This window comes from Cetorhinus maximus, chromosome 3 (assembly GCF_964194155.1).
Source record: "Cetorhinus maximus chromosome 3, sCetMax3.hap1.1, whole genome shotgun sequence".
In the NCBI taxonomy this organism is placed as follows: Eukaryota; Metazoa; Chordata; class Chondrichthyes; order Lamniformes; family Cetorhinidae; genus Cetorhinus; species Cetorhinus maximus.
Genome location: NC_135881.1, coordinates 19862155 through 19886729, shown reverse-complemented (window position 1 = coordinate 19886729; position 24575 = coordinate 19862155). Strand labels below are relative to the sequence as shown.

General features: G+C 44.5%; 1 protein-coding gene across 2 annotated transcripts in view; it reads right to left on the bottom strand.

Moving 5' to 3' along the window:
- Nucleotides 1-24575, bottom strand: part of galnt11 (UDP-N-acetyl-alpha-D-galactosamine:polypeptide N-acetylgalactosaminyltransferase 11 (GalNAc-T11)) — a 180479-nt gene that overhangs the window by 8337 nt on the left and 147567 nt on the right. For both annotated transcript variants that reach the window (XM_078536890.1, XM_078536897.1), the window contains 2 exons: nucleotides 22662-22814; nucleotides 21384-21608 (listed from right to left, as the gene is read on the bottom strand). In XM_078536890.1, the coding sequence (XP_078393016.1) occupies nucleotides 21384-21608; nucleotides 22662-22814 (378 nt within the window). The remainder of the gene's footprint in view (nucleotides 1-21383; nucleotides 21609-22661; nucleotides 22815-24575) is intronic.

Below are 24575 nucleotides of genomic sequence, written 5' to 3'. Positions count from 1 at the left end.
ATCCCAAGATATTCTCTAAGTATATCAATGGGAAGTGGATAACCAGGGAAAGAGTAGAGCCCATTAGGGACCAAGGGGGCACTCTATGGGTGGGGCCAGAGGACATCAGTAGAGTGTTGAACGAATACTTCACGTCCATCTTCGCCCAAGAGAATGAGGATGAAGGTATCGAACTCGGGGAGAGAGACTGCAAGATTCTTGAGCAAATTGATATAGGGGGTGACAAGGTATTGGAGGTGTTGGCAGGCTTAAAAGTGGACAAATCTCCAGGTCCGGTTGATTTATGGCCCAGACTGCTGAGGGAGGCAAGGGAGGAGATTGCAGGGGCTCTGACCCAAATTTTTAATTCCTCTCTGGCCACGGGGGAGGTGCCAGAGGACTGCAGAACAGCTAATGTGGTTCCGCTATTTAAGAAGGGTTGTAGAGAGAAGCCAGGGAACTACAGACCAGTCAGTCTCACTTCAGTGGCAGGGAAACTATTGGAGAAAATTCTGAAGGAGAGAATCTATCTCCACTTGGAGAGGCAAGGTTTGTTCAGGGATAGTCAGCATGGCTTTGTCAGAGGGAGGTCATGCCTAACAAATTTGATTGAATTTTTTGAGGAGGTCACCAGGTGTGTAGATGAGGGTAGTGCAGTTGATGTAGTTTATATGGATTTCAGCAAAGCCTTTGACAAGGTCCCACATGGGAGACTTATAAAGAGGGCAAATGCACATGGGATACAGGGTAATTTGATAAGGCAGATTCAAAATTGCCTTAGTTGTAGGAGACAGAGGGTGATGACAGAAGGCTGCTTTAGTGACTGGAAGCCAGTGTCCAGTGGCGTACCACAGGGATCTGTGCTGGGTCCCCTATTACTCATCATTTATATAAACGACATAGATGATTATGTGGGGGGCAGGATTAGTAAGTTTGCGGATGACACAAAGATTGACCGGGTGGTTAACAGTGAGGTTGAGTGTCTTGGGCTACAGGAAGATATAGACGGGATGGTCAAATGGGCAGATGGAATTTAACCCTGAAAAGTGTGAGGTGATACACTTTGGAAGGAGTAATTTGACAAGGAAGTATTCAATGAACTGCATGACACTAGGAAGTTCTGAGGAACAAAGGGACCAAGGTGTGTGTGTCCATAAATCTCTGAAGGTGGAGGGGCATGTTAGTGGGGTGGTGAAAAAGGCATATGGGACACTTGCCTTTATCAATTGAGACATATATTACAAAAGCAGGGAGGTCATGATGGAGTTCTATAGAACCTTGGTGAGCTGGAGTACTGTGTGCAGTTCGCCACATTATAGGAAGGATGTGATTGCACTGGAGGGGGTGCAGAGGAGATTCACCAGGATGTTGCCTGGGATGAAACATTTAAGTTATGAAGAGAGGTTGGATAGACTTGGGTTGTTTTTGTTGGAGCAGAGAAAACTGAGGGTCGACCTGATCAAGGTGTACAATATTATGAGGGGCATGGACAGGGTGGATAGGGAGCAGCTGTTCCTCTCAGTTGAAGGGTCTGTCACGAGGGGACACAAGTTCAAGGTGAGGGGCAGGAGGTTTAGGGGGAGATGTGAGGAAAAAACCTTTTTACCCAGAGGGTGGTGACAGTCTGGAATGTGCTGCCTGAGAGGGTGGTGGAGGTGGGTTGCCTCACATCCTTTAAAAAGCACCTGGATGAGCACTTGGCACATCATAACATTCAAGGCTATGGGCCAAGTGCTGGCATATGGGATTAGGGAGGTTGGTCAGGTGTTTCTCACGTGTCGGTGCAGACTCGATGGGCCGAAGGACCTCTTCTGCACTCTGTGATTCTGTGAATCTTATCAGCATATCCTTATGTTCCGCTCTCCTTCATGTACGTATCTAGGTGCCTCTTAAATGCATTTATGCTCTTCTTCTTCTTCAGCAATCCCTTGGGACTGAGAATGACATGCATCCATTCCTGCTCAATGGGTTCTGAAATTGCTGATAAGCCCAATGAGTGATCTGCAGACTTTGCCACATGCAGGGCAGGTGGTGCTTGAAGGGTTGAGTAGATGGGTGTTTGGAGATTTGTACACTTCACCTCTGCACATTCTCAACAAAGTTCCGCGATGTGTTCGGTGCCTTCCCAAATGTCCCTTCACCATTTTGGTCAGTCACGAGACAGGGTCTCCCATGAGTCAGAGGGAATGTTTAATCTCTTCAGGGGTGCTTTGTGGACATCCCTAAAGTGTTTCCACTGTCCTCCTGGGAGTCTCCTGCCATGACTGAGTTCTGAATAGAGCAGTTGTTTTGGGAATCTGGTGTCAGGCATACAAACGATATGTCCCACCTAGCAGAGCTGGTTTTTAGTGATTAGCGCCTTGATGCTGGGCAAATTAGATTGAGAGAGGTTGCTGCTGTTGGAGCATCTTTCTTACCACCAGATTTGGAACTACATGTCCCGTGGTTTGAGGTCCCTGCTGCAGGTCGTCCAAGACCCTGAAGCATTTATGAGCAAGGGAATCACTGCTGCCTGGTAAACCATGACCTTAGACTCGAGTTTGAGATCCTGGTCCTCAAATACTCTTTCCCTCAGTCAGCTGAATGTGGAGTTGAGGCCAGATCAGCCATGATTGTATTGAATAGCATAGCAGGCTTGAGGAGCTGAATGGCCTAGTCCTGCTTTGTATGTTCATAGGCTCCCAAGATACGGAAAATGGCCCACATTTTCCAGGGTCTTGCCGTTGACCTTAATTGACAGGGGAAGGTGTTGCGCTGTGGGATCTAGGTGGAAGAAGACCTTAGTTTTCCAGGTATTTAGTGTAAGGCTCATTTTTTCATATGCCTCGGAGAAGGAGTCAGCAATGACCTGGAGCTCAGTTTCTGAGTGAGCAAACACATGAGTGTCATCTGCATATTGAAGCTCTGTGACTGAGGTTGGGGTGGTTTTGGTTTTGGATTCGGATTCAAGGTGGCGTAGATCGAACAGTTTCCTACCTGTTCTGTAGATTATCAACAACCCTGAGGGTAATGTGCTGGAGGAGAGGTGCAGTATTGCAATGAGGAAAATGGAGAGAGGTGCAATGACACAGCCTTGTTTAATCCAGTAGACTGGAAAAATCAGATAGGCAAAGGTAGGGTAGAGGAGAAGGTCATAGAATGTTTTTGGGATAGTTTCTTAGAACAGCACCTTCTGGAGCCAATCAGACAGCAGCAGGCTATACTAGGCCTGGTTTTGTGCAACGAGATAGGATTAATTGATGACCTCATAGTGAAGGTGCCCCTAGGTAGCAGAGATCATAATATGATTTAATTTTACATTTGGTTTGACGGAGAGAAAAGTGAGTCCAAGACCAGTATTTTAAACTTAAATTAGGGCAAGTATGAGGGCATGAAAGCAGAGCTAGCTAAAGTGAACTGGCTAAATGGGTTAAGGAGTACTTCAGAATACACAGGTTAGATACATTACAAGAAGAAAGAAAAATTCCAAGGGGAGGGCCCACCATCTGCGGTTAACTAAAAAAGTTAAAGATAGTATCAAACTTAAAGAAAAAGCACATAACTGTGGAAAGATGGCTGTCAAGTCAGAAGATTGGACAGAATATAAAAAACAGCAAAGAATGACTAAAAGATTAATGAGGGAAAAATCAGAGAACAAAAGAAAGCTAGCTAGAAATATAAAGACAGATAGTAAGAGTATCTATAGATATTTTAAAAAAGAAAGGAACTAACACAGAGAGCTTTGGTCGTACAGAAATGTAAGACTGGGGAATTAATAAGGGAAAATAAGGAGCTGGCAGATGAATTAAATGGGTATTTTGCATTGTTCTTCACTATAGAGGATACAAGTAACATCCCAGAAATAGCTGCAAACCAGGAAATGGGAGGGAGGAACTCAAGGAAATTACAATCACCAGGGAAGTGGTACTAAGAAAATTGGAGCAATGGGCTGACAAGTCCTGACGGACTTCATCTTAGGGTCTTAAAAGAAGTGGCTAGTGAGATACTTGAAGCGTTGGTTTTAATTTTCCAAAATTCCCTGGATTCGTGGAAGGTTTCATTAGATTGGAAAATAGTGGATGTAACTCCTTTATTCAAAAAGGGAGACAGAAAGCAGGAAACTATAGGCCGGTGAGCTTAACATCTAACAGGACACTAGGAAAAATTAAGGTAAGCAGGCAGAGTCAACATGGTTTTGTGAAAGGGAAGTCATGTTTAACCAATTTACTGCACAGTGCTTGCGAGCGGACATCACACTGGGCGGGCCTTAATTGGTCCGCCCACGTAAAATGGGGGCGCCGATCGGAAAGGCGCCGGCTCACGCACTTCGCCCCAGACTGGGGGGGGGGGGGGGGGGATTTCCCTTAGATTTCCAGAAGGCATTTGATAATGTGCCACATCAAAGATTATTGCGAAAAATAAAAGCTCATGGTGTAGGAGGTAACACATTGGCATGGATAGAAGGTAGGCTAGTTAACAGGAAACATAGAGTAGGTTTAATGGGTCATTTTCTGGTTGGCAAGATGTAACGAGTGGTGTGCCACAGGGATCAGTGCTGGGGCCTCAACTTTTCACAATTTACATAAATTGGGGAGGCAATGGCAGAGTGGCATTGTCGCCGGACTAGTAATCCAGAGTCCCAGGGTAATGCTCTGGGGACCCAGGTTTGAATCCCGCCACAGCAGATGGTGGAATTTGAATTCAATAAAAATCTGGAATTAAAAGTCTAATGATGACCATTGTCGAATGTTATAAAAAACCCACCTGGTTCACTAACGTCCTTTAGGGAAGGAAATCTGTTGTCCTTACCTGGTCTGGCCTACATGTGGCTCCAGACCCACAGCAATGTGATTGACTCTTAAATGCTCTCTGAAATGGCCTAGCAAGCCACTCAGATATAACAAACCGCTACAAAGTCACTAAAAAGGAATGAAATCGGACGGACCACCCGGCATCAATCTAGGCACCTGAAACAATAACAGCAATCGCAGCCCTGTCGACTCTGCAAAGTCCTCCTTACTAACATCTGGGGGCTGGTGCCAAATTTGGGAGAGCTGTCACACAGACAAGTCAATAAACAGCCTGACATAGTCATCCTCATTGAACCATATCTTACAGATAATGTCCCAGACACCACCATCACCATCTCTGTGTATGACCTGTCCCATCGGCAGGACAGACCCAGAAGAGGTGGCGACACAGTGGTATACAGTCGGGAGGGAGTTGCCCTGGGAGTCCTCAACATCGACTCCGGACCCAATGAAGTCTCATGGCATCAGGTCAAACATGGGCAAGGAAACCTCCTGCTGATTACCACGTACTGTCCTCCCTCAGCTGATGAATCAGTGCTCCTCCAGGTTGAACACCACTTGGAAGAAGCACTGAGGGTGGCAAGGGCGCAGAATGTACTCAGGGTGGAGGACTTCAATGTCCATTACCAAGAGTGGCCCGGTAGCACCACTATTGACCGAGGTGGCCAAGTCCTAAATGATATAGCTTCTAGACTGGGCCTGCTGCAGGTGCTTTGGTTCATGACAGCATTGAAAGGAGTGACCAGTGCACAGTCATTGTGGAGACAAAGTCTTGCCTTCACATTGAGGATACCCTCCATCGTGTTGTGTGGCATTACCACTGTGCTAAATGGGATAGATTTCAAACAGATCTAGCAACTCAAGATTAGGCATCCATGAAGCGCTATGGGCTATCAGCAGCAGCAGAATTGTACTCAAACACAATCTGTAACCTCATGGCCCAGCATATCCCCCACTCTACCATTACCATTAAGCCAGTGGATCAACCCTGGTTCAATGAAGAGTGCAGGAGGGCATGCCAGGAGCAGCACCCGGGCATACCTAAAACTGAGGTGTCAACCTGGTGAAGCTATAACTCAGGACGACTTGCTTGCCAAACAGCATTAGCAGCAAGTGATAGAGCTAAATGATCCCACAACTAACGGATCAGATCTCAGGTCTGCAGTCCTGCCACATCCAGTTGTGAATGGTGGTGGACAATTAAACAACTCACTGGAGGTTGAGGAGGAGGCGGCTCCACAAATATCCCCATCTTCAATGATAGAGGAGCCCAGCACAGCAGTGCAAAACATAAGAGTGAAGCATTTGCAACAATCTTCAGCCAGAAGTGCCAAGTGGATGATCCATCTTGGCCTCCCTAGAGGTCCCCAGCATCACAGATGCCAGTTTTCAGCCAATTCAATTCACTCCACGTGATATCAAGAAGCGGCTGAAGGCACTGGGTACTGCAAACGCTATGGGCCCTGACAATATTCCGGCAATAGTACTGAAGACTTGTGCTCCAGAACTTGCTGCGCCCCTAGCCAAGCTGTTCCAGTACAGCTACAACACTGGCATCTACTCGGCTATGTGGAAAATTGCCCAGGTATGTCATGTATGTCCTGTACACAAAAAGCAGGAACTTGCTTAGCAATAACCTGCTCACTGACGCCCAGTTTGGGTTCCACCAGAGCCACTCAGCTCCTGATCTCATTGCAGCCTTGGTTCAAACATGGACAAAAGAGCTGAACTCCTGAGGTGAGGTGAGAGTGACTGCCCTTGACATCAAGACAGCAATTGACCGAGTATGGCATCAAGGAGCCCCAGCAAAACTGGAGTCAATGGGAATCAGGGAGAAAACACTCTGCTGTTTGGAGTCATACCTAGCACATAGGAAGATAGCTGTGGTTGTTGGAGGTCAATCATCTCAGTTCTAGGACATTACTGCAGGAGTTCCTCAGGACAGTGTCCTAGGCCTAACCACCTTCAGCTGCTTCATCAATGACCTTCCTTCCATCATAAGGTCAGAAGTGGGGATGTTCGCAGATAACTGCACAATGTTCAGCACCATTCGTGACTCCTCAGGTACTAAAGCAGTCCATGTCCAAATACAGCATGACCTGGACAATGTCCAGGATTGGGCTGACAAGTGGCAAGAAACATTTTTGCCACACAAGTGCCAGGCAATGACCATCTCCAACAAGAGAGAATTCAACCAACGCCCCTTGACATTCAATGGCATTACTATCGCTTAACCCCTCCACTATCAACTGAACTGGACTAGCCACATAAATACTGTGGCTACAAGTGCAGGTCAGAGGCTAGGAATCGTGCGACGAGTAACTCACCTCCTGACTCCCCAAAGCCTGTACACCAATTATAAGACACAAGTCAGGAGTGTGATGGAATATTCTCCACTTGCCTGGATGAGTGCAGCTCCAACAACACTCAAGAAGCATGACACCATCCACAACAAAGCAGCCTGCTTGACTGGCACCCCAACCACAAACATTCACTCCCTTCACTATCGACAAACAGTGGTAGCAGTGTGTACCATCTTCAAGATGCACTGTAGAAACTCACCAACGCTCCTTTGGCAGCACCTTCCAAACCCATGACCGCTTCCATCTAGAAGGACAAAGGCAGCAGATACATGGGAACACCACCACCTGGAAGTTCCCCTCCAAACTATACACCATCCTGACTTGGAAATATATCACCATTCCTTCACTGTCACTGGGTCAAAATCCTGGAACCCCATCTCTAACAGCACTGCAGGAGTACCAACGCCACAAGGACTGCAGCGGTTCAAGAAGGCAGCTCACCAACACCTTCTCAAGGGCAATTAGGGATGGGCAATAAATGCTGGCCTAGCCAGCGACGCCCACATTCCATAAATAAATAAAAGAAAACGCCTTCAAAGATCTATGCACATGAATCCCCACATACCTGTCTCTGCACACTCTTAAGAATTGTGCCATTTAGCCTATATTGCCTCTCCTTATCCCTTCTCCTAAGTGTATCATCATGCCCTTCTCTGCATTAAATTCCATCAGCCACTTGTATGTCGATTCTGCTGGCCAATCTATGTCCTATTGCTGTCAATTAGTATCCTCTTCACTGTTTGCCACTCCTCCAAATTTGGTAACATCTGCAAATTTTGAACACTCTTCATCCTCCAACAATAACCACACTCAGTATAACCCAGAAATAATTTGGGGTCCTTGCTATTTCTCCCTTCATCTCTCCAAACATGTTCGAACACTTTTTCCTCCTTCAGTTTAAATAACTTTTTCTGATACTTTTACTTTAATTTATCTTATCTCCCATCTCACCTCTAACTAGTTCAGGATTTATGCCCTTCTCCTTTGTAAGATATATACCAATTAGGATAAAGCACATTTAACTTTGTAACCTCACAGAGGTCATATTTTGTGTCTCATCTCCCTTCTGGTAACGCATGAAAAGTGAAATGACCCAGGGCATGTTGGCACAGATATCCTATCACTTTCATGAGATGTTGGTTCAGACTGTCCTGGGAGCGCATCCAGAATGAATTAACCTGAGAAAGTTCATTTTACACCATTATCAGCTAGCTCAGTTGGTTTCCAGATATACTGATTGTTTTAAACTAGGGTCAAGCACCTCAACTTTCCTTTCCCTTTAAGTCCAAGGGATAATTACAGTGAAATTCAGAACTTGTCAGAAACCAAACTTTAAGGAAACTTTTACACTTTTGAATGTTCAAGGTGCTTATCCTCAACAACCACTATTGTTTTACACTACAGTTTACATTGGCAGCATACAGTGTCACTACCAGTCCCGGGAAGAATGGAAATAATTGTGTAATTCCCCTGTCGATTATGCCTAAAGAGCACACTCCTTTAAGTGACAAGATTGATTTTATGCATATAATTTGTATTACCTAACGATCGTCCAATCACAGCACCTTGCTGGAGAAATAATCAATTTGTATTATGCAACTATTGCCCACTCTGCATTTTGTTGGAGAAATAATCAATTTGCATGATGTAACTATCCTCCATTCACAGCCTTTTGTTGGGGAAATAGTCAGTTTGTATTATGCAACTATCCTCCTCTCACTGAAGAAATCACCTTGCTTTTATTGGGAGAAGCTGCTGTTGTTTCAGTCACAAGTTCTGCTTCCTTCAGACACTAAGTTGTTTCCAGTTGTTTGATGGTTAAATATGCTCTGTTTTCTAAGTGAATAGACTTTGCCTTGCCATAAATTGGACTGTTTTCTGTAAGTGCTGCCAGAAGTCCCGCCCCCACCTCCAACTGCATGATCAACATGGTGCAACTCACTGGCTGACAAGGTGGTGTCAATAGATAATTCAGATCATTTTCAAACAAGGTTGGCCATAAAGAGTAAGTAAAGAAATTTTGGTTAGATTCCAGTGTGTTGAAAGAGAACTGTTGATATTACTTTTCTTGATGCATCTCAAATCTAACACAAGAATGTCACACATTGTTGCAACTGAAAAAAAATCTTTAAAAAGACAGAAAAAAATGTCAGTAATTTTTCTGTCCTGCTGCTAGAAATTTAAAAGTATCTGATTGACCCCAGGAGTTTTAAGCAGCTGTAATTAATTGGGTTGGAGTATTTAGATTACTTTTCCAGAGAGAGCAGTCAGCCTCAAAGGCTCTAGGTTAACAGTTAAGCATCATAACAACATTTTGGATCAGTGAGCATTGCCACAGGAGATGTAAGTTCATTAAAATGTCTCAGCTTTTTAAACAAAGGTTTTAATCTATATGATTTAAATGCCTTTATTCAAATAGCAGACAAAGCAACTTCATACAGGTGTTCAATAGAAATATGGCAGGTGCCAAATCTATTTGAGTGCAATATATGTGAATGTTTTTAAAAAAAAATTCTCCTTTCTTTCCATCTTGTCTAGCCTTCTCTTTACTTTTCATAAGACAGCTTTTGATACAGATGCATGGTTATAAACAGGGGGTTTGCATTACCTGAGCAGCTGGCTTACACATGGGAACCCGAAGACACCGACAGAATGGTGCAGCCATAATGCTAAAAGATTTACATACGTTTGAGTGCTGGATAGGATTAAGGAGAAGTGAAAGATTACTCAGGGAATATAGCAGGAGCAAATATTTTAATTAAGCTAAAGGTTACTTACTTCTCTGCACAACAGTGTAGCAATTTTATCTCTCAAGGGCTCTAAATTAATTGGAATCTCATTACAGCAAATTAACTGTTCTTCAGTTATATTGATTCATGGAAAGGAAAGCTGGTGGGGGAAAAAACGATTGCCACAGAGTAGTGAATACTATAGAAATAATTTTCATAGTTTTCATTTGTCACGGAGGAAAGTGCAGCCTCTTATACAATGCACAGCACCTTTATCTCCGTGAAATTATTGGCCGTGATTTTGAATAGTTCTACCAATATGGCGGGTTTTAAACCCATTTTACACAGTGCATTGATAAAATGTGGAGTGGTAAGACAAAGGTTGTGCTTGTGATTCCAGGAGTTCTGGGCGTCAGGCACACTGCCCAGTGGTGTTGTTTCGCAAGGATAGGATGGGAGATTGAATAACCCAGGGTTGTACAACTGAAGAGGGTAGGGTTTTGAGCCAGTGAAGAATGCATGATTGCACAGCTCCCAACATTTTTTTAATTCATTCAGGGATGTGGGCTTCACTGGCTGGGCCAGCATTTATTGCCCATCCCTAGTTGCCCTTGAGAAGGTGGTGGTGAGCTGCCTTCTTGAGCAGCTGCAGTCCATATAGTGTAGGTACACCCACAGTGTTGTTACGAAGAGAGTTCCAGGATTCTGACCGGGCGACAGTGAAGGAACAGTGACATATTTCCAATTCAGGGTGGTGATTGACTTGGAGGGGAACTTCCAGGGGGTGGTGTTCCCATCTATATGCTGCCCTTGACCTTCTAGATGGTAGTGATCGTGGATTTGGAAGGTGCCGTCTAAGGAGCCTTGGTGAATTCCTGCAGTACATCTTGTAGATGGTACACACTGCTGCTACTATGCGTCAGTTGTGGAGTGAGTGAATGTTTGTGGATGTGGTGCAAATCAAGCGGCCTGCCTTGTCCTGGATGGTGTCAAGCTTCTAGAGTGTTGTGGGAGCTGCATTCATCCAGGAAAGGGGGGAGTATTCCATCACACTCCTGACTTGTGCCTTGTAGGTGGTGGACTGGCTTTGGGGAGTCAGGAGGTGAGTTACTCGCCGCACGATTCCTGGCCTCTAACCTGCTCTTGTAGCCACAGTATTTATATGGCTAGTCCAGTTCAGTTGCTGGTCAATGATAATCCCCCAGGATATTGATAGTGGTGGATTCAGTGATGGTGATGCATTGAACGTCATGGGGCGATGGTTAGATTCTCTCTTGTTGGAGATAGTCATTGCCTGGCACTTGTGTGGTGTGAATGTTACTTGCCAGTTGTCAGCCAAAGCCTGAATACTGTCCAGGTTTTTCTGCATTTGGACATGGACTGCTTCAGTATCTGAGGAGTCTTGAATGGTCTGAACATTGTGCAATCATCAGCGAACATCCCCACTTCTGACCTTATGATGGAAGGAAGGTCATTGATGAAGCTGCTGAAGGTGGTTGAGCTGAGGACACTATCCTGAGGAACTCCTGCTGTAATGTCCTGGAGCTGAGATGACTGACCTCCAACAACCACAACTATCTTCCTATGTGCTAGGTATGACTCCAGCCAGTGGAGAATTTTCCCCGATTCCCATTGACTCCAGTTTTGCTAGGGCTCCTTGATGCCACACTCGGTCAAATGCTGCCTTGATGTCAAGGGCAGTCACTCTCAACTCACCTCAGGAGTTCAGCTCTTTTGTCCATGTTTAAACCAAGGCTGTAATGAGGTCAGGAGCTGAGTGGCCCTCACGGAACCGAACCTGGGCATCAGTGAGCAGGTTATTGCTAAGCAAGTGCCGCTTGAAACTACTATTGATGACCCCTTGCATTACTTTACTGATGATCGAGAGTAAACTGATGGGGTGGTAATTGGCCGGGTTGGATTTGTCCTTCTTTTTGTGTACAGGACATACTAGGCAACTTTCCACATAGCTGGGTAAATGCCAGTGTTGTAGCTATACTGGAACAATTTGGCTAGGGGCGCGGCAAGTTCTGGAGCACAAGTCTTCAGTACTACTGCTGGAATATTGTCAGGCCTTTGCAGTATCCAGTGCCTTCAGCCGTTTCTTGATATCACGTGGAGTGAATAGAATTGGCTAAAGACTGACATCTGTGATGCTGAGGACCTCTGGAGGAGGCCAAGATGGATCATCCACTCGGCACTTCTGGCTGAAGATTGTAGCAAATGCTTAAGCCTTCTATTTTGCACTGATGTGCTGGGCTCCCCCATCATTGAGGATGGGGATATTTGTGCAGCCTCCTCCTCTAGTGAGTTGTTTAATTGTCCACCATCATTCACGACTGGATGTGGCAGGACTGCAGAGCTTCGATCTGATCGGTTGGTTTTGGGATCGCTTAGCCTCTGTCTATCACTTGCTGCTTATGCTGTTTGGCACGCAAGTAGTCCTGAGTTATAGCTTCACCAGGTTGACACCTCATTTTTAGATATGCCTGGTGCTGATCCTGGCATGCCCTCCTGCACTCTTCAATGAACCAGGGTTGATCCCCTGCCTTGACAATAATGGTAGAGTGGGCGATATGCTGGGTCATGAGGTTACAGATTGTGTTTGAGTACAATTCTGCTGTTGCTGATGACCCACAGCCCTTCATGGATGCCCAGCCTTGTTGGTTCCCTCTCCACCTATCGTAGACCCAGTCTAGCAGCTATGTCCTTTAGGACTCAGCCAGCTCAGTCAATAGTATGTACTATCGAGCCGCTCTTGGTGATGGACATTGAATTCCCCACCCAGAGGACATTCTGCACCCTTGCCACCCTCAGTGTTTCTTTCAAGTGATGTTCAACATGGAGGAGCACTGATTCATCAGCTGAGGTAGGGCGTTACATGGTAATCAGTAGGAGGTTTCCTTGTCCATGTTTGATCTGATGCCATGAGACTTCATGGGGTCCAGAGTCGATGTTGAGGACTCCTAGGGCAACTCCCTCCTGACGCATACCACTATGCTGCCACGTCTGCTGGGTCTATCCTGTCGGTGGGACAGGACATACCCATGGATGGTGATGCTGGTGTCTGGGACATTATCTGTAAGGTATGATTCCATGTGGATGACTATGTCAGGCTGTTGCTTGACTAGTCTGTGAGATAGGTCTGCCAATTTTATTAGTAAGGAGAACTTTGCAGGGTGAACATGGCTGAGTTTGCCGTTGTCGTTTCCAGTGCCTAGGTCGATGCCTTTTTTGAGACTTTGTAGCGGTTTGATACAACTGAGTGGCTTGCTAGGCTATATCAGTGGGCATTTAAAAGTCAACTACATTGCTGTGGGTCTGGAGTCACATGTAGGCCAGGCCAGGTAAGGGCTGCAGATTTCCTTTCCCTAAATGACATTAGTGAACCAGATGGGTTTTTACAATAATCAACAATGGTCATCATTAGACTTTTAATTCCAGATTTTTATTGAATTCAAATTCCACCATCTGCCGTGGTGGGATTAAAACCCGCGTCCCCAGAGCATTACTCTGGGTCTCTGGATTACTAGTCCAGCAACAGTACGCCATCGCCTCCCCTAACATTATCAGGTCTCTGACCAGGTCGCCTTGGCTGTACTTTTGGATGAGTTTTGAATGACTTTTTTGTGGGATTTTTTTGCCCTTTAGACAATGTCAAAGTGCTTGTATTGGCTGTCAACCTTCTGAGCAATTAAGGGGTTTCTGGCAAGGTACTGTTTCCTTCTTCATGCAGTCCCTCTGGCAAGAGAAGGAGGGACATAGTAGGAGGATGAAACACAGCTACCGGAGAAAAACAGGAGATATGTTTGTGGCAATCTTTAGCCTCCCAAAAACAATTATTATTTAGTAGCTTTAATGTAGTAAAACATGCCAATGTGCTTCACAGGAGTGTTACCAGACACAACTGGACACCAAGCCACATGAAGAAATCATTCGGACAGCTACGTTTTAAGATCAATTTAAAGGAGAAGAAAGAGGCAAAGAAGAGAAGTTTAGAAATTGAATTCCAGAGCTTAGCCAGTCGAGGCAGCTGAAGACATGGACGCCAGCAATGGAGTGAAGGAAATCAAGATTCGTAAGAGGCCAAGTGGCAGAGTGCAGATATCTCGGAGTGTTGTATGGCTGGAGGAGATTACGGAGATAGGGAGGGGCAAGGGACTATGGATGGATTTTAACACAAGGATGTCATCACCAGCAAATGTAAGATAGTGAGTACAGGGGTGATGGGTGAACAGGGTGTCTATACCCAGAATAATATAGTTGAGTTCTCTGAAGAGCAGCATAGATGAAGCTGTGGTTCTCTATGAAGACTGTCACGGAATTGCCTCTATTTTTATTCATTCATGTGTTGTGAGAGTCCTTGGCTAGACCATCATTTGTTGTCCATCCCTAATTGCCTTTGAGAAGGTGGTGGTGAGCTGCCGCCTTGAACTGCTGCAGTCTTTGTGGTGTAGGTACACCCACAGTGCTGTTAGGGAGGAAGTTCCAGGATTTTGATGTAGCAGCAATGAAGGAAGGGCGATATAGTTCCAAGTGAGGATAGTGTGTGACTTGAAAGGGAACTTGAAGGTGGTGGTGTTCCCATGCATCTGCTGTCCTTGGTCTTTAGGTTGCAGGTTTGGAAGGTCTTGTAGAATAAGCCTAGGTGTGTTTCTGCAGTTCATCTTATAGATGGTATACGCTGCCGCCATTGTGCAGTGGTGGAGGGAGTGAATGTTTAGCATGGTGGATGAGGTGCAAATCAAGTGGGCTACTTTGTCCTGGATAGTGTTGAGCTTTTTCAGTGCTATTGGAGCTACACTCATCCAGGCAAGTGGAATGTGTTCCATCACACTCCTGCAACAAGGCCTACAACTAACTGGCATGGCTAGGACAGCATTGGCTGTTTCAGTTAATGTTACTGTAGTCTTGTGTTTTTAGCCTTTGGTTCCTTCCAGACTGCTACAGGTGATACAACAACAAATTGCATTCATACAGAGTCCTTAACACAGTGAAACATTCCAAGGTGCTTTACAGGAGCGTTTAACACAAAATTTGACATAGAGCCACATAAGGAGATGTTAGGGCAGACAACCATAGAAGCATTACCACACAGAAGGATGCTGATGCCCTTCATGTCTGTGCTGGTCAAAGAGATCAGTTCTAAGGAGTATTTTAAAGGAGAAAAGAAAGATAGAGATGTGGGGTGGTGGGAGGGAATTCCAGAGCTTAGGGCCTTGGTGGCTGATAGTAAGGCCACCAATGACAAGGAATCAAAATCAGAAATGCTAAAGAGGCCAGAATTCGAGAAGTGCAATTAGAGGTCAGGAAGAGATTACAGAAATAGAAGGGGCAAGGCCATGGAAGATTTGAAAACAAAGATGAGAATTTTAAAATTAAGGCAATGCTTAACTGGGAGCCAATGAAGGTCAGAAAGGACAAGGGCGATGGATGAAGGCTATATTTGTAATTATGTCAGTGTGGAGTTCAATTTTACATTAAGATGGTGACATGTTTCTTGAAGTAAATGTGGGTAAATCATTACATCAAGTAAATCATTTTCCTCATGAAAACAGCAGGAAAGGACTCTGGAAGATTACAAGCTTCCCCTCCAGAATTCCAGGATCGAATTGACTGCACCCCACAGGCCACTTTGGCTGAGATGCTCTTTTTATAAGTTGCATGGGCTTCTATCCCATTAACATGCAAGTGGCGGATAATCCATAAGCCAGCGGATCAGGTAGGTCTGTGCCCACCTTCCTGGTAGCTGTGGGAATCCTCCACTAAATAATTTGTCCTAATCAGCTCCTGATCTTATTACAGCCTTGGTCCAAACATGGATAAAAAAGGGCTGAACTCAATAGGTGTGGTGAGAGTGACTTCCCTTTACATCAAGGCAGCATTTGACTGAGCATGGCATCAAGGAGCCCTAGCAAAACTGAAGTCAATGGGAATCAGGGAAAAACTTTCTACTAGTTGGAGTCATACCAAGCACAAAGGAAGATGGTTGTGGTTGTTGGAGGTCAATCATCTCAGTCCCAACCATTTCCAGCTGCTTCATCAATGGCTTTCCCTCCATCATAAGGCAGAAGTGGGGATGTTCACTGATGCTTGCACAGATGCTTGCACAATGTTCAGCACCATTCGCAGCTCCTCAGATACTGAAACAGTCCATGTCCAAATGCAGCAAGACCTGGACAACATTCAGGTTTGGGCTGATGTGTGGTGCAAATCTTACCTGCCACCTAAGTGCCAGGAATAACCATCCCCACAAGAGAGAATCCAACCATTTTCCCTTGACATTCAATGGCATTACCATTGCTGAATCCCCCATTATCAACATCCTGGGCATTAATATTGACCAAAAACTGAACTGAACCAGCCATATAAACGCTGCAGCTACAAGAACAGGTCAAAGGCTCAGAATCCAAAACGCTCCAGAGTGCACAACCAAGGCGACCTGGTCAGAGACCTGATAACGTTACAGGAGGCAATGGCACATTGTCGCGGAACTAGTAATCCAGAGACCCAGGTAATGCTCTGGGAACCTGGGTTCAAATCCCACCACAGCAGATGGTGGAATTTGAATTCAATAAAAAAAATCCTGGAATTAAAAGTCTAATGATGACCATGAAACCAAAGTCGATTATTGTTGGTTTGCTAATGTCCTTTAGGGAAAGAAATCTGGCCTATAAGGGTGGATTCAATGTCAATCACCAATAGTGGCTATTAGCACCACTATTGTCTGAGCTGGCTGAGTCCTAAAGGACATAACTGCTACACTGGGTCTGCGGCAGGCGGTGAGGGAACCAACAAGAGGGAAAAACATACTTGACCTCATCCTCACCAACCTGCCTGCCACAGATGCATCTGTCCATGGCAGTATCAGTAGGAGTGACCGTCGCAGAGTACTTGTGGAGACGAAGTCCCACTTTCACAATGAGGATATCCTCCATTGTGTTGTGTGGCACTACCACTGTGCTAAATGGGAAAGATTTCAAACAGATCGAGCAACTCAAGACTGGGCATCCATGAGGTGCTGTGGGCCATCAGCAGCAGCAGAATTGTACTCGAACACAATCTGTAACCCAATGGACCGGCATATCCCCCATTCTACCATTACCATCAAGACAGGGGATCAACCCTGGTTCAATGAAGAGTGCAGGAGGGCGTGCCAGGAGCAGCACCAGACATGCCCAAAAATGAGGTGAGAATCTGGTGAAACTACAACACAGGACTACTTGCGTGCCAAACAGCATATGCAGCAAGTGATAGGCAGAGCTAAGCGATCCCACAACCAACGAATTAGATCGCAGCCCTGCCATATCCAGTCATGAATGGTGGTGAACAATTAAACAACTCACTGGAGGAGGAGGCTCGATAAATATCCCCATCCTCAATGATGGGGGAGCTCAGCACATCAGTGCAAAAGATTAAGCTGAAGCATTTGCTACAATCTTCAGCCAGAAGTGCCAAGTGGATGATCCATCTCGGCCTCCTCCAAAGGTCCTCAGCGTCACAGATGCCAGTCTTCAGCCAATTCCATTCACTCCACGTGATATAAATAAATGGCTGAAGACACGGGATAGTGCAAAGGCTATAGGCCCTGACAATATTCCAGCAATAGTACTGAAGACTTGTGCTCCAGAACTTGCCGCGCCCCTAGCCAAGCTGTTCCAGTACAGCTTCAACACTGGCATCCACCCGGCTATGTGGGAAATTGCCCAGGTATGTCCTATACACAAAAAGCAGGACAAATCCAACCCGGCCAATTATCGCCCCATCAGTCTACTCTCGGTCATCAGTAAAGTGATGGAAGGGGTCATCAACAGTGCTATTAAGCGGCACTTGCTTAGCAATAACCTGCTCACTGATGCCCAGTTTGGGTTCCGCCTGGGCCACTCAGCTCCTGACCTCATTACAGCCTTGGATCAAACAAAAGAGTTGAACTCCCGAGGTGAGGTGAGAGCGACTGCCCTTGACATCAAGGCAACATTTGACCAAGTGTGGCATCAAGGAGCCCTAGCAAAATGAGTCAATGGGAATCAGGGGAAAACTCTCCACTGGCTGAAGTCATACCTAGCACAAAGACTCGAACACAATCTGTAACCTCATGGCCTGGCATATTCCCCACTCTACCATTACCACCAGGCCAGGGGATCAACCCTGGTTCAATGAAGAGTGCAGGAGGGCATGCCAGGAGCTGTAGCAGGCATACCTAAAAGTGAGGTGTCAACCCGGTGAAGCTATAACAGAGGACAGTTTGCGTGCCAAACAGCGCAAGCAGCAAGTGATAGAGAGAGCTAAGCCATCCCACAACCAATGGATTAGTGAATCAACAAGTCAAGGGAATTGCGGGGGGGAAGCTCTCCACTGATGCAGTCATACCTAGCACAAAGAAAGATGGTTGTGGATGTTGGAGGTCAGTCATCTCAGCTCCAGGAGATCACTGTACGAGTTCCTCAGGGTAGGTCCCCGGCTCGATCATCTTCAGCTGCTTCATCAATGACATTCCTTCTGTCATAAAGTCAGTAGTGGGGGTGTTCGCTGATGATTGCACAATGTTCAGCACCATTCGCGCCTCCTCAGATACTGGAGCAGCCCTTGTCCAAATGCAGCAAGACCTGGACAATGTTCAGGTTTGGCTGACAATTGGCAAGTAACATTCATGCCACACAAGTGCCAGGCAATTAGCATCTCCAACAAGAGAGAATCTAACCATCTTCTCTTGACATTCAATGGCATTACCATTACTGACACCCCCACTATCAATATCCTGGGGGGGGTTACCATTGGCCAGAAATTGAACTGGGCTAGCCATATAAATACTGTGGCTACAAGAGCAGGTCAGAGGCTAGGAATCCTTTGACGAATAACTCACCTCCTAACTCCCCAAAGCCAATCACCATCTACATGTCACAAGTCAGGAGTGTGATGGAATACTCCCCACTTGCCTGAATGTGTGTAGCTCCCACGGCACTCAAGAAGCTTGACACCATCCAGGACATAGTAGCCCAGTTGACTGGCACCAATCCACAAACATTCATTCCCTACACCACCGACGTACAGTAACAGCAGTGTGTACCATCTACAAGATGCACTGCAGGAATTCACTAAGGCTCCTTAGACAGCAACTTCGAAACCCACAACCACCACTATCTAGAAGCACAAGGACAGCAGATAGGTGGGAACACCATGACCTGGAAGTTCCCCTCCAAGTCACTCACCATCCTGACTTGGAAATATATCACCGTCACTGTCACTGGGTCAAAATCCTGGAACTCCCTTCCTAACATGGACTACAGCGGTTCAAGAAGGCAGCTCACCATCACCTTCTCAAGGGCAACTAGGGATGGGCAATAAATGCTGGCCCAGCCAGCGAAGCCCACATCCCGTGAACGAATAGAAATAAATATGGGTTGGGAAACAAATGCTGGCCTAGTTAGCAACACCCATATCCTGTGAAAGAATGAAAAAAATGTACAGCAAGTGTGACACCCTGGCTGCTAGGGAACAAAAGGTATTCCTTGCACAATTCGATCATGACTCCTCCCAGGAACCTATGCTCAATGGCTGAATTGAGTATCAATCAGGCTGCGTTTAAGCCCTCATGAAACTGACTGTTGTGAGTCCTCAAACAACGATTCTGATGTCTGGAAAAGTTTGGTTTCTTTCTGCACAACTTTGCTCTGCCACGGAGAGCATACATGGCTAGCACGATGAGAGAAAGGACACTGACTGATGAAGCAGGAAGAGCATCTGAACATTAGGGCAGAATTTTGACCTTGGCGGACGGGCTTGTTGGGGGTGGGTGGTGGCAGTCGGGAAGCTGACCTCCACCCGCGATCAAGGCCAGAAGGTGATTCATCGCTGCCTGTAAGGGCGGGGAGAGCGCGAACTTCGCACACTTGAGAACCTGCCTGAGGCACAGAGCTGCCTCAGGGAGATGAAGAGTTTTAAAAGAAAAAATAAAGATCTGAAAATACTCAATTCAGCCTCCTGTGACTCTGTCACATGAGCAGGGACATGTTATAACTGAAATTTAACATTTTATTTTATTTTTATTTGACGTTGGAAACCTCATCCTGCCTGTGGACAAGGTTTCCAAAAAAATGCAAAGGCCGCTTGGCCTTTTCGCCTGCCTGCCAACCAGAAGGTTGGACAGGCAGCAAAAAATTTAAATTAATTGATACTTTAATAGGCCTTTTAATTGTCGGCAGGTGCGCTGCCGATTCCCTCGTGTGCCCACTGACCGAACTATCGTGGGATTGCACATCGACGTTGGGACGCTCGCCCGATTGTCAATGCACGTCATTTCACGCTCGGGTGTGCGCCCGCCCGCCGAGGTGAAAATTCTGCCCATGAAATAGGAACAGGAGTAATCCATACAAACCCCCAAGCTTGTTCCACCATTCAAGATCGTGGCTGATCTTCTACCTCAACTCCACTTTCTTGCCTGATCCTGTCTCTCTTGATTTCCTTAAGGTTCCAATATTTGGCTGTGGCCAGAGTATTTCAGCTGCAGTTCACTGAAGAGCTCACCTTAACAATCCCTACACTGCTGCATTAAGAATCATGTCCAACATCTCTCCCAGTTCCTCAAATAAATAGCATCTGGCCCGAGACCAATACTGATATTCATGTCATCTAACCTTGCAGGTACACCAGCTGCTGCTGGAACACTCTCTGCACACAAACATTTCAGAATAGATGATCATTTTACTGCTATATGCAAATGTCTAATATTAATTACCATCTTGGTGTGAGTGCCTAATGCTTTCTTCTCTGCTCTAATGCTCTTATGAGGTGCTCTCCCAGTGTCTGTAGCACAGAAGATGGAAGACTCATGTGACCTCATCAAATTTTGAAATGCTGCTGATTCTTTATGTCTAGGAGCTCGGTTTTGAGAGGTCCCAACTTCATGCTGCATCAACTCAGCACTTGGGAGGGTAATCTGGCCCTGCTGCCTTTCTGGCATCAGGTGGGCAATGATTGAGGGGGTCACAAGGTCCTTATGTACTGTTGTCCTGAGAGATGGCAACATACTCTATTCCCATTGCTTAATACCCTGAACATGAAGCATTCCCACCAGGAGAACAGAGTGTAGGAAAATTTGATTTAGGATGGTCTGCTGGCCTGAACCTTCCACTTCCACACATATAAAAAGGAAAGTGGCCTACCACTTACCTTGACCACTTTCCTCAGCTCCCAATTGTTTACACTGATCTCTGCTTGGCTTTGCACCGATTTTTACATCACAGGAAATTTCAGTGTAAGTTGCGAATGGCAAGATCGGCCTGGATTTTGGAGTAAATATCAAGTTGCGCAGTTTGAGGAAATTTCACGTCATGGATTGATAATCCAATCGTTTGCAGTAGTAGGTTAATATGCAGTATATTATTGCACTGTAAAAACTGCAAAAAATGACTGATATATACATTAAAAGCATTGACAACGTTCACAAAAATGACTTTATAAAGCTTTAACTGCAGATTCCTAGAAAATCTCTGATAGTTTGGCATCTTATCACTGAACCTTACCCTTCCACGTTGGAGAACCTTTGGCCGTTTCACAGCTTTGTTAACTAACAATGGCTGCTTCATTCTGGCTTTTTCATTTGGTCCAATAACTTGCATCTCTGGGTACACATTGTCCAGGTACCATTTAAATGATTTACAATTGAGTCTTTTTCTCAACTGAACTCGTTCGCTGATATCACCATAATTCTGGACGCTCAGCTCAGGCCTCAGGGCAAAGTATTGTTCCTGGAATTTAAAAAGCTTCCTACAGTTAATATTGAAGATAATTAGATTTTTTTTTAAGTCTCAGAAATTGAAAAACCCTGACATTCATGTGTGAGGAATACTAAACATCTCTGGAGAAAGTAAAGCCAATTTATTATGGGACCAACTTTAAATTGTTGCCGTTCTGTGAGAAAAAGCTGTAAGCTTTAGATTCCAGAGTAGGAATTAAGGTTCTAATGATTGTTTATAATGAAACATAAATGTACAATATTCTTAGTATTCTATCCGGGTGCTATCCTGTCCTACAATGGTAGCAGCAACCCATTTTTGTTGCTTACAACAATAATGTAAAACTCACTAAAACAATCAACCAACTCCACAATGCTATTTGGTGCCAAATTAGGAGATTTTGGTTAAAGGTAACCTTCTTTTCCATTAATTTATTGTGCCTATCCTCAACCATCAATTAAGCTGGTAATGGAATTGATGGCAAAGTATGGTCTTGCACCTCTAGGAGTTGGCATCAAACCAAGCGCAGAACATATTGCAATAAATCAGATTTGCAGCTTTAGCCTGAGCTATATTGTCTGTTGGGATGGTGCTTTTTACATTCATTGAAGCCATCAAGAGCATTCAGTGAGAATCCCATTAATCTTTCCATTGCGTAACTTGTCAAAAAGGTAATTACTAATTTAGTTTTCAACCACCATATTCACTCTGCACACAAGTTTCATAAGTTTCAGTCATAGGAGATGCAAACTGGTTTGTGCCTCACTGTTTTGAATGCAAATAAAGAGAGATAGGAGACTAACTAAATTTAGGATTAATCTAGGAGGCTGCAGCCATGCAGAGGGAGAAAACGAAAGTACAAAAGAAAAAACAATCTAATTCGAAGCTTCCTTGAATACAAAACGACATTACTGGTCACTAAATATTCAGCAACTGTAATTGTATTGTAAACACTTATCCTACTTGCAGAAAACCCAAAGCATGACATCCTATCATTAAAAGAAATTCCAATGAATTCCTCTCATTTGTAGGATGGGCTGCAATTTTAGTACGTGGCAAATATACTTTATACTCATCCATCCAGACATGTGTCAGACGAAGAGAATTGTGTGCCATGGTATCCTGTCCTCCGGGTGAACCATATGGTCGGCGTTTACGGAAAATATGCCCAACGCGGGAACATGGAATTATTTCCAGCCGGCCACCGCACATCCAAATCTGAATCAAAAGTGCACAAAAGGAAAATGTTATCTGAATTGTACTCATGGCAAAAAAAAACAAAGGTAATAGTTAAAATCAAGGTTCCTGGACCAAGAAACATTTTTAATTTTACAGATTTTAATTTCATCAAAGATAAAATTTTCTTTTTAAACAGGGGGTTGTCCCTGTTCATTCACTCCCTGGGACTCCATAGGAAACTGTAGTGAAACTGCCTAAATTTATGTAATTCAGTTCTCTAATTGACTAATAAAGAGTGACAAGCTGCAGTGGCCCAATTCAGCTGGCTAATAATGAACTGCAATTTCTCACATCGTGAGTTCCTGATCTCAGGAAACCCATTGAGAACAGCTGCCAAGCGGAGGTCAAGTGCTTCCTTACAGAGACAAATAGAAAATTCTGACTGCAGCAACATCAGACATTCTCAAAAACTTAGATAAAGGCAAAATACTGTGGATGCTGGAAATACGGACTCGAAATGTTAATTCTGTCTTTCTCTCCACAGATGCTGTCAGACCTGTTGAGTTTTTCCAGAATTTTTTGTTTTTGATTCTCAAAAACTTCTTGGCAACCAGTTATAGAGTGACACTGAGAGACACCTGGATACAGGTTACTGACTTTTTATTCAAATTGCCTAATATGGATTCCACATTACGGCAGTGAGTCCTTAAGTGTATTCTCCAGTTTAGTTTTGTATCCTGCTTCCCCCCACCCCATTAAATCCTCCAACAAACTTGACATTAATATGTCCTTCCAGATAGGACACCTGACACCTCCTATGATTCAGTTCATTCCACAATATATCCACACAATAAAAGATGGATATGGCAGTCTTTTAAAGAAAGAAAAAGGCTTGCATTTATATAGCGTCTTTCATGACTGCAGGACATTCTAAAGTGATTTATAGCAAATGAAGTACTTTTGAAGTGTAGTCACAGATATAAAAACAGGAAATACAGCAGCCAATTTGCACACAGCAAGCTCCCATGATTGTCAAAGTGATAAATAACCATATAATTTGGTCTTTAGTGATGTTGATTGAGAGATATATTATGGCCAGGTATGGGAAGAATTCCCCTGCTCTTCTTCAGAACAGTGCCATGGGATCTTTATGTCCGGGTGAGAGGGCAGACAGGGCCTCAGTTTAAAGTCACATCTGAATACATCAAGATGGCTGCCAGTGCCCAACGCTACCAATGAAGAAATCAGCAGGCAAAGGGAGAAAGTCAGAAAAAATAAAAATAACTGAGGCAATGTACTTTGACGTCATTTTTAAGTGTTCTGAATGGCTACAGCAAACAGCCCACACTTAACTGCAGCTTTAAGATTTCACATATATTCTAAAAGAATTATTTATCCCTAAAAATTTGACTTTGTAAAAATGGTGCTCTGATATATTTTAACGTACAATTACTGCTGTTTGAATGATGCAACTATGCTCTTGAAAATCTCTTATTAGCAGAAACCTAGACCTAGTTTATCCTACTGTCAGCTGAGTAATAAAATGAGAGTGAAGTGCAATCTGAGCAGCACTTATGAATCCAGCGATGAGACACATAATATAATCAAAAACAGTACTAAGAAAGAATTGGATATTACATAATGCAACTACTACTTGACATTTTTAGCACCTCAATTACTTTGGTACTACAATTTTTAATTAAAAAGAAGAAAATTGAAATGCTTATTATTGTGGATCTGATATATAATACTGATTTTTGCTACAGTTACTTTGGTACTCAGAGTGACAGTCACCTTATC